The 10,835-nt window shown below is 58.5% G+C and overlaps 1 protein-coding gene across 12 annotated transcripts in view; it reads right to left on the bottom strand.

Moving 5' to 3' along the window:
- Positions 1-3,119: 3,119 nt before the first annotated feature.
- TMCO3 (transmembrane and coiled-coil domains 3) overlaps positions 3,120-10,835 on the bottom strand; it is a 45,223-nt gene continuing 37,507 nt past the window's right edge. For 4 of the 12 annotated variants that reach the window (XR_011428111.1, XR_011428110.1, XR_011428112.1 and 1 more), the window contains 4 exons: positions 7,488-7,567; positions 6,468-6,617; positions 3,950-4,954; positions 3,120-3,854 (listed from right to left, as the gene is read on the bottom strand). Coding sequence is in view for 8 of the 12 variants with exons in the window: in XM_023621891.2 (XP_023477659.1) it covers positions 3,741-3,854; positions 6,468-6,617; positions 7,488-7,567 (344 nt within the window). In the remaining 4 variants the exon portion in view is untranslated. The remainder of the gene's footprint in view (positions 3,855-3,949; positions 4,955-6,467; positions 6,618-7,487; positions 7,568-10,835) is intronic. The other 8 variants (XM_023621891.2, XM_023621890.2, XM_023621892.2 and 5 more) reach the window with 2 other exon arrangements.

Genomic DNA, 10,835 nt, shown 5'->3' with positions numbered 1-10,835 from the left:
TCCCGGTCACAGGGGCTTTGACAACCAGCCGCTCCCGCCCCTGTTCCCTCCACTGCTCCTGTCCTACCCGCCATCATCCCTGGTCTGGCTCAATTCTCTCTGATCCGTGGTGGGCCCATCCCTGCACCACGCAGAGCACGCTGTCTTCACTGTCGGGGTGGGCAGCCAGAGCCCTATGGGACGCTGATCCGACCTGCTCCCAGGAAAGGCACACTGCCTTCTCCTGGTGACAGGAGGAAATGCAGCCAGCCACCCCCTGCACGTCACCCAGCACAGCGAGCTGGGGCCTCCACTGCCAAGCCTCAAGGCCCCGCGCTGCAGAACACAGAGACTTCGCTGACGTAGTTGCAAAAGGGTTTCTGAAGGCGCTGGCCTGGGGCCGCACAGCCACAGAGGAGGGCTGAGAGGCAGAGCTGGGGTGGGGGCCGGGGATGGTGTGCAGCCTGGTGGGGGGCCCGAGACTGAGGGAGCAGGAGAAGGATGCCCAGGTGAAGAAGCCCGCTGAGCCGGCTGGCTAACTCCCCAGGTTGGTGACCACGGAGGGGCTGGTGCTGCAATCGCACAGGAGAAAAACAGCCCAGGTGCGCAGGTGACAGCTGTGTCATGTGGCGGGGAGGCAGGGGCACATGGTAGGACTGTGCGTGTCGCAGCTGCCGGAGCCCCGACGTTCCTGCTGCTGGCCGAGTGCTGAGCTGAGCGAGGGCAGCAGGAGTAGGACGTCTAGTCAGGGGTCAGAGCAGTGCCCCTCCCACTGCAGCCAGCACCACCTCTCCTTCCTCACCGCCACCTGCACACCCCTCCAGCACCCGCCCTGCTCGCCTTGAAGAGCCACATGCACAGGCTGGGGGGGTCCCAGCCTCCTGTGGCCACGGGCCCTTCCGTGCCACACTGGCCTGGCACCGAGGCCTTGCCTGCTCGTCCCTGCAGGAGGTCCTGTGTCTGGACCCCCTCACCGTCCGAAGCTCCCGCAGCGCCTGTTCTCAGGCACAGGAGTCACATCCAAGCAGGCGCCGAGGCCTGCGCTGCTCCCGAGAGCTGCGTGCAGGCACCTGCCACCGTCCTCCAGGCTCCCACCCACCTCCCATCCCCACACGGTGCACCGGCGAGGGAGACGTGGGATGCCGCCACCCTCCAGGGGCACGCGGGGCCCCTCAGGCCTCTGCTCGGGTCACTTACCTCACCTGTCGCCCCCATGCGGCAGAGCCACCCTCCTGCAGAGCCATGACTCTGCCAGGCGGGAGGCGGGGGGACGACCTCCCCCTGCACTCTGATCTCTGACCTCTGACCTCCTGCAAGTGTAGCCCGGATGCCTCTCCCAAGAGACCATGAGGACCACTGTCAGCATCAAACTCCTCCTGCAGCCTCCCTGCCCACCTGCCCGGCTGCCTGTGTGCCCGGCTTTCACAGCCCAGTCCGTGTGCGACACCCGCCTGTGTCCCTGCCACAGATCACCGTCCCCAGAGGCGGTAACCGTGGGACTTCCACACGCCCTCACCACTGCTGCACACACAGGCTTGACTGCGTCTGTTGCTTAAACACACTGAGGCGAGATTCCTTTACCGCTCTCCCTCGGAGGGCCCAGGCCACAGTGGTCACTGCGTCTTCACTGTCCTCCATGGAGCGAGCAGCTGACCATGTCTCACGTCCTCCTGTCCATCCCTTCAGGCCTCAACCAGGTTCCACATTTAGTGCAACATCTTCCCGCGGGGGCTTCAAGCCGCGTGAACTCAGGAAGCCCGTTTACCTCAAGCCTGCTCTCTACCCTGCCGCAACACTTGGGGACCAGGACAGCCCCGCTGTCAGGACTTTGGGAGATGGACTCACAGACTGGTGAGTCGGGAACCGCAGGCTGGGGCACATGGACGCCCGCAGGGACCGGGCGGCAGAGCCGGGGCGGGCGTATCAGGAGGGGGGACCGGGCGGCAGAGCCGGGGCGGGCGTGTCGGGAGCGGGGACCGGGTGGCAGTGCCAGCGTGTGAGGAGGCGGAGAAGCTTCAGGCCGGGACTCCAGGCGCAGTGCCCGGGGACCCCCGACACAGCCCGCCCTCACGGCTCCTGTTGTCCAGATTCTGCCGGCGCTGCGGGGCCACCGCGGCTTCCCCGTCTGCCTCCGAATCGGGGTTCAGACCTCCCCTTCTAAGCACGTCTCCAGTGTCGTCTACGGCAGCAGACTCGAGCCGACCCTCAGCCTTGAGTTCAAGATGAGGATGCCACGGCCGGGCTGGTCAGCAAGTGTCCATGCAGGACACCACACACCTTCCTGCCACCGGCCAAAGAAACTCGAGTGGCAGCACCCTCGGTGGCAGGGATCAGCAGAAAGGCAGTGCTCAGAGCCTTCTGGGAGTCTGCTCAAGGATGGAGGGAGCACAGGGGTCAGAGAGGGCAGGGGTCAGGGAGGGCTCCGTGCAGTCAGTGTGGGGCCAACCGACCAGAGCCAAGTTCACAGATGAAAACATGGAGAGGTGGGGGTGAGCCTGGTGAGTGAGGGGGAAGAGGCCAAGTCCTGCGGCCAGGAGGTGGGGAGGAGGCGGGTGGGGAGGGTGGGCGGAGGGGGAGCCCACTGCCCGCCCACCCCAGGTATGGATGGTCTAGGATGGCAGTGTCCACACATCCAGCCATTCGGAGGGAATGGCACCCATCTGCTGTGATTTAGAAATGAATCAAACCAACGCTATTGCCTAAAAACAGGCACACGTTTACTTCATTTCTCCCTGATTTACTTCAGACTAGATAAAATTTACTTCATCTTGAGGTTTTAATTTATATTAATGCACCCATAATCTATATCTGCAATCCATAATTAACCCAACATATCTGACCTCTACTCCAAGTATTTGGGTTGAATTGTTAGGCTCTTCACTTACAGGAAACTCCACTTACAGTTGCCCTGAGGGAACCTTTGTAAGGATCTGCTCTTCATCTGTGTGGTTTTCTAAAAAAGGGCCCCAATAACCAAAACGCACTTCTAAAATTTGAAGTTAGAATTTAGCCTTTGCAAATAGCACTGCGTTAACGTGGTCTCTTAATACACGAATCCTCTTAACTAAAAAAAAATTGGCGAAGATAAGTTCAACACAAAAATCTACCTGAAAAGGCAGATTTTCAATAAATTTCAATTATACGCTGACCATAAATGATCTTTATTAAAGAACGCATATTCTTGTGACTCAAACCAAATATCTTAAAAGAATGACACACCTAATAAAACATCGACATGAAAGTGTTTGTTTAAAATTCTTATAGTAAAAAGCAAATAGACATTTAGAAGATTTTTGTCTCATTGTAGAAAACATAGGCTTTAAGGATTAAAAGTAACTTTCTAAACCCATTGCCAGAATTAAAACTTCACATCACAGAAATGTTTTAATAACAAATACTGACCAACAGATTACAACACTGGAGTTGTACAATAAATAAAAAAGCTTCGAAATTTTTCTTTACCAAAAAGTCATGAACTGATGAATAAAATCATGAATAACAATAGAAAGTTAACATTGATTTCAGAAAAAAAGGCACATCCAGGCAAAATAGTCAAGGCAATCTGTAAACAGCGCTACGCTATGCTGTGCAGGATCGATGAACGCAATAAATTACTCTGAAGATCCTAAATGGGGCCGAGAGAGTTTGTAAAGCTGGCAGAAATGAAGACGCCTCCCTTCCACGGAGGGCTCACAGGAATGTGCGACTACAGAACTGTGCAAATGGCACTCCCACAGCGGCGGCGTATCACCTCGGGGCCCTCAGAGGCTGGACCGTCTCTCTGGTCGCGGCATACACTTCGCAGTCGCAGCTCTCCACAGCACTGGGGCCAGCAGGAGGCTGAGCGTGGTCACACTCAGGATGAGGAGGTACACCTGCAACAGGTAAGGCGGGGCGTCATCTCAGGATTAGGTGCACCTGCAGAGGTAAGGCTGGGGCGCTCACACTCAGGGTGAGGAGGTGCACCTACAAACTACAAGCGCGCTCCTTCCCTCCGACACGCCCCCTCCGGCCACAGGAGCATGGACATTTGTATGTTAGATGGGCTGTGATTTGACCATCGGTGGAGACGGTTGTCAGATCATTGCCTTGTGGGTTCAGATACTGGAGTCTGTGCTGCCTGGGGGTCTCCCCTGGGTGCAGTGGGCAGTCAGACTGCCCCCCGGGGGTCCCTCACAGTGAGCATGCAGCCCCTGGGCCCATCTCCAGTGGAGACGGTGCACAGAGGCATTCTGCAGTGATCGTGTCTGGTGCTGTGTAACATGAAGACTCATCCTGTCTTCCTCACACTTAACGGATACAAGGAGACAACCTCTTAGCTCTGAATCTGTGGCTGCATTTCGTGTGCACCAACAGGAACTTTCATACTCATTCAGCCCAAATTCAGTTGAGAGCGAGGGTGCAAAAAGGGTTTTAGCAGCAATATCGCAACTGAGGGGGGGCGCTGCTAGGTGGGGGCAGTCGGGAGGCTGCGCCTGGGGTCCCTGGGGGGTCGGCTGGCTGAGAGCAGGAGGGAAAGCCTTGCCCTGGTGTCAAGGATCAGCCCCCACAAGACCACACGTGCTCCCGCAGACACCCCAAGCGGCAAGGAGCAAAACAGACTGTGGGAGATGGCTGGAGCTCTAAATAATTCTACGTAGAAATCACTATTCGGGAACTTGTGTGTCCGCACAGCCACAACTTAAAACATCCTGAAGTTAACTGTTTGCAAGCCAAGAAATACAGGAACAGCCGACTGCCACAGCCTGCCGGTCTACACGGAAAGCGCCCGGTGTTCTGACACACATGAGACTCAGTGAACCAGCAGCTCAGAAGCAGGCGTTCAGGTCTGGACGCTGTCACCCCACACTCCATCCACTTGACAACACAAACCCGCCACCCTGCTTTCTCTGAAACAGTCACGCAACTGCTGGTTACAAAATGCTTTTCTGAGTCACGGCATCAATTTCTCCTTGGCTCATTCAGTCCTCCGGCCCTGAAAGAAGATTCAGGTTTTAAATGATATTAAACTCTGAACATCGGGGATGACAGGCTGCAGCTGATTCGCCCCTGGGTAGGCGCCTTCTGTCACTTTGGAGCCACAACCCACACCCCGCAGGTGAGGACAAAACCTCCTTATCAAATCTAAAGTGAAACACGGTCATCGAAGGACGCTCATCAAGTTCTAACGCACAGCCAGTTTACAAAGCGGGCATAATGAAGTAAAACAGGGAAATGAACAAAACTGGAGAGGAAATACAAGCTAAGCGCAACACGGCAGGTGGAAACGGACATGAACGTGCACACACAGCTGCACTCATGTTACTGCACGCGCACTGCTGTACATGCACAAATGCACACACAACTGCACATACACACAACTACACGCATACAGCTGTGCATGCACAAATGCACACACAACTGTGTGCACACACACAATTCTACACAGACACACACACCCACCACAGAGGTACACAGAGAAAGCCAGACCCAGGATGAACAGACCAGAGACAAAAAGGAAGGTGGCAAATGGGGGGGAGGGGGACGGGAGGGGGAGGGAGAGAGGTGGACGGTTAACCTTTCAGGCACCACACTGAGGGTCGAGGGTCTGGTGCACCCTGTGTTTGGGGCTGTGCACACACGACCTGTGTGTCTGGAGCTGTGAGGACACCAAGTGGTGTTTAACACTGTGGTGGGGGGAGGAGGGCCCATCAGAAAAACCCCAAACTTTCATATATGTTTACATGCAACAAAAACCTCTCCACGTTTGATATATAGGAAACTTCGTCACCATTTGTATTAAGGTTTTAATTCCAGCTACTTAAAACTCGGAGACACGGTGCCTTCAGAAGCACCTCTGACAATCCTAACTCGCCTCCTGCAAGCAGGCAACTACCACAAGATGTTTTGTGAAAAAAACCAAACAGGTCTTTTCACAGGAGAACGTTCTCTCTTGTGCCTTTTAAAGGGTTTCTAAGTGGAACTAAGAACTAAGAGCAATGATGCCTCTCGAAGATATGGTCCCCGGAAGGACGGGGTGCTCAGGGCCTGGTCCATGGCTAGGGGAGTTCACGCCGGTTTTCTACGAAGGCGCACCTCCACATTTCTGAACCACTAATGATGCGCAAGCTAGCAGCTGAACTTTAAAAATCAGTTTTCCTCTTTTCACAAGAAATATCAGAGCAAGTAATTACAATTGCTGCAAAAGAGAGGGTCACAGTTGGAGCAGTATTAACTAGTGACTTTAACCTAAGAGCTCCTCATCCTGTGAGAGGGGACAGCGGGGCCTACCTCTGCGCCCACCGCGAGACAAACCCTCAACCCCCATGCCAGCTGTGGGGGGACGGGGCCTGGACCAGTGCTCCCTCCCCCGGCCGCCCGTCCCTGTGCTGCTGACCCGGCCGCGGCCCGCAGACGTTCAGGCATCAGCATGAGGAGCGTCCCACAGGACAGGGAGCAGCAGAGCACCTGCCCGACCGCGACTCTCACCGGAAGTGGGGGAGACTCACCTCCCGGGAAATGATGCCCGCTCTGCGCGCTCTGCTCCCCAGGACGAAAGAGAACTCGCTGACCTGGGCCAGGCCCGCGGCCACGATCCATTTGATGTACTGGCTGGTCTTCGGCAGGAGGAGAGACAGAACCAGGGCTGCCAGGACAAACTGCGAGAGCGGGGTGTTACTCTTAACTGAGCCTGACAGCCAAGCCCCCAGAAAACAGAAGGACAGACGCAGGGACAGCCCGAGAGACACCCGGGGGACGCAAACAGAGGGGCTTCTACGCAGAAGGCACCAAAGAAACTCAAAGCATCGGAAAGGAGACCACAGGCACCAAGGCAGAACCAGGGGTTTAGGATCACTAGCAGAGAACAAGGTTTTTCCCCCAAAACTAAATTCACAGCATTAAATATTAGGCAGCACTCAAAATGGAAGTTCTATTTTTAATAAGAAAGAAATGTCTCTCTCACGTAGACAAAACCCAGAGGTGAGCCACTGGAGCTGGGGGCAGCCCGACCCGTCAGGTGTCCTGGGTCCTTCAGGAGGAAGTACCTTAAGTCATACTCCACACAGCCGGGCAGCTACCGAGCAGGCGGTCGCACCCAGAACTAACGTCAACACAGGCAACTCAGCGGTTTGTGGCCGCGGAGGAGACAGCGGGAAGAGCCTGCCGTGGCCGTCCCGGGAGCAGGCGTCTGGGCCGCTTCAGACCCGGGTGGAAGTTGAGCTGCCGGCAGGGGCTTCCCTGGAGGACCCAGGAGGCCGTTGCTTCGTCCCAGCTTTTTAACCCCAATGTTAAAAGTACCCAATTCTGAGACAAAGAGGAAAACAGACCCAAAGTGCCCCACGCTGACCCAAACCCATCCCTGGGTTGTGCCGCGGCAGAACGCCTCTCAGATGGCGTTCTGGGTCGGGGCCGTCCTGGGGGTCCACAGAGGGGGCTGCTACGGGCAGGGGTTACCCCCAAGGGGAAGTAACGTGCGCCCTAGACACGTGACACCAAACCGGCATGCAGTCCGCCAGTCGCAGGGGTACCTTCATGATCACCACCGACAGGGTGAGCACCAGCAGCACGGTGAGCTCGTACGCCACGAAGGTGGGGAACACGTGCAGGCCTGCGGGAGAGGGCGCAGCGTGAGTCCCGGGCCCCGCGGCCAGCCTCCCGCGCCCTCGCCGCGGCCACGACCCGTCGACCACTGGCTGCTGGCGCTGCTGCAGCTGCAGGAGGAGGGCCTGCGGGCGCTGCCCAAGCGTCGGCTGCCCGCGGCCCCAAGCCACCCACTCCGCGACAGCGGCCCGAGCGCGGCTGTGACGTGGGGAAGCACGAGGGCGAGCAGCCGCTGAGTCTGACTTTCTTTCACGAGAACATTCTGGCCAGGATGCAAACGGCTCCCGGAGCCTGGGGACAAGAGTGGCCACGGGAGAGGACGGCCGGCATCCACCCTCAGGCCGGGAAGCCCAGGTGCTCACCCCATGTGTGCACAGGCCGCGAGCCGCCTGTGTCTTCTGCCTCTTCTGTTTGCCTCGCCCATTTTGATCAACCGCAAGGAGCGCTTTCCGCTGCTGCCTTCAGTGCCCTCCCGAGGCCTCAGACTCGGGTTGGGGAGCAAGGGGCTGGCTGTCCTCCCTCGCTCACCAGCCAGGCAGGCGGTTGTCCAGCCCGCAGGACGTGCTGCTACCTGGAACCTGCTGTCAGGCTGCGGGACCACAGCGTGTCGGGGCAGATGCGCCCATCAGTATTCTACTCAGAAACACATCCGAAGTCCCTTTCCTCCGGAGACAGTCTCCTCCCTAAAGTTCCGAGGTGGCCGCCCCTCACACGACAGGGTGCTTGGCTGGGACCTGGGAGTGAGCGCAGCCTTGGCCTCCAGGTCTCCCCCACTGCAGCCCTCAGGCCCGGCTCGGCTCCTGGGGTCCGGCCCTTCCCTGAACTGTGGCGACCTGCCCGGCGCACACCTCTGGGTGAACCGCTGGCCCCCCGCTAACCCAGTCCCTGGTGCAGCTCCACCCCGGCATCTGTTTTCTTGGGTCCCTGGTCCAGCGACATGTGCCCGAGCCGACACCTAGAGCCTTCCTCCCTCCCCACATCCAGCTCTGCCAAGTCCTCAGCCCCCCTCCTGCACTACCGGGCCACACCCCACTGTCCACGCGTCCCCAACTGCAACAAGTCCACGAGAATGTGCAGCGAGGAGGGACAGGTCCTAACCCACCCGTCTCACCCAGAGGCCCCAAGCGGAGTTCACACGCACAGCAGGCTGCGGCCGCGTCCCGGGGAGCAACCGTTTTCGGCACCACAGGGCTCCCTGCCCACCCGCTCTCCCGCCGGCACGCTGCTGGGCAGAGCTGTTTTTACCACACACATCTGGTCACGTTGCTGCCCACGTCTCATGGGGACAAGCGCCTGCCTTTCCCACCTTGGGGCGGTGGGTCAGTCCTATGGGACCTCAGCCTGGTCGTTGACCCCATAGTGCCGTAGTGTCCTGATCTGACAGCTCCATAGAGGGTCATGATCACACAGCACCTCATTGTCACAGCAGGTGCCCGGCCCCCGGGGGCCTCCGCACACAGGCCAGACGACAGAGGCCTTCGCGCTGAGGGTGGACATGCCACTCACTCCGCGAGCTCCAATGGCGAGTGGAGCGCAACACGGATGCCAAACCGACCGGAGCCAGCACTCCTGACATGAGCCACACGGAGATGCACCGTGGGGCAGGGTCTCCGCCGCATGTGACTGACGGGGAGCTGTGTTATGGTTTTCCTGCCTACGTCCCCTCGTCCTCACGACAAGTTCCAAACACTATCGGGGGTGGCCCAGCGGCACGCAGCGCAGGCTCTGGGCTCAGGTCCCGGGTCTACACTGACCACGTGAGGACGCTGGCACAGCTCTTCGCCTCCTTCTGCCACAGTTTCCTAGGGGTAGACGTGGATTTGGGGGATGAGTGGACACAACCCGACGTGGGAGGCAGGCACCTGGCGCATGGTCTGTGTGAGGAAGCGTGAGCTCTCACGGTCACCGTGCACACACACCAGGCCCACGGGTACAAAAGGGAGCGAGGACCCGGGGCTGCACATGACAGCCCCCTCCAGGGCGCCCCCAGGAACGGGGAGTGGGGAACGGGCAGTCCCCCAGGTCCTCGCCATGGCCCAGGCCCAGGCTGTGAGGAGGAGGGGATGAAAATCTTATAAAAGAAAAACCACACTTTGGCGTTGCTCACAAAACGAGAAGGGACCGAGAACCGTCATCATGCTGTCTGGTGCAGGGCGGCCGGGTGCCACGCGGGCTCTCTCGCCCCCACTCCATCGGCGCTGGAGCCGCCATGACTGAGTGGTCCCCAAATGCATGTGCTGAGGCCCGAACCCTGGGGCGACCGTATTTGGAGCCAGGGTTTTCGGGGGTAATTAAGGTGAAAGGAGGTCACAGGGTGGAGCTCCGATCCAATGGGACTGGAGTCTGCCCACGAGGAGAAGGAGACACCAGCGCTCGCTGCCCGCCCTCGTTTTCCCCGCTCCCTTCCCCTCTCTCCCACTCTCCCTTTCTGTGCACACACTGCGAGGGAAGCCCGTGTGAGGACACAGCGAGAAGGAGGCGTCTGCAAGCCAGGAAGGGGCTGTCAAGAACCCAACCCTGACCTTGGACTCCAGCCTCTAGAACCATGGGAAGTAAACGTCTGCTGTTTGAGCCCAGCCCGTGGTGCTGCGCCGGCAGCAGAGCAGACTGAGAAGCACACAAGCACCATTAACGAACAAACGACGAGTGTGGCCGTGTTCCGATGAAACATTATTTGTAAAATCAGGCGTTGGTGGACTCAGGCGTGGGCCCTGGTCCAGCGGGAAGAACATGGGTGGAAACGTGCACTGCCGCTTGCTGTCCGCGTGAACCCAGGACCCTGCTACTTTGGAGGGTTGGGGTGCACACGCGCAGACGAGGCAGCTCACGACCTCCACCTTTCAGGGTGGCGGGTGGCGTGACGGGTCATCTCCCGCCCTGTCTCCTGCCCCACGCTCTGCCGGGCACCCACACCTTTATGCCCTGGCTCTGCCTTCAGCACAGAAACCCTCCCTCCTTGCTTGGGGCCTATAAACTGCCCTTTGTTGTTCACGCCATTCGAAAGCCGTCTCTTTCAGGAGCACGGCCCGAACCCCTCACACACCCCGGGACTCACTCTCCCCAACTGGAACCGCCTGTGGCTAAGGGGCCTGGACGCAGCAGCTGAGTCTGGGTCATCTTTGCGGTTCCACAGGGCCTGGCACAGGGCAGGAGGGCAGCGGATGTTCGTTAAATACAGGGACCCCCCCCCATTCACTTACATCCCACTGAGGCCTAAGTATTGCAGAAAAGAAAGGTGTCTTCTCAAAGGGGGCCGTCTGCTTGTTGCTCAGAAC

Source organism: Equus caballus, chromosome 17 (assembly GCF_041296265.1).
Source record: "Equus caballus isolate H_3958 breed thoroughbred chromosome 17, TB-T2T, whole genome shotgun sequence".
Taxonomy (NCBI): Eukaryota; Metazoa; Chordata; class Mammalia; order Perissodactyla; family Equidae; genus Equus; species Equus caballus.
The sequence above is the reverse complement of the archived record's forward strand: the minus strand, read 5'-3'. Positions and strand labels throughout refer to the sequence as shown.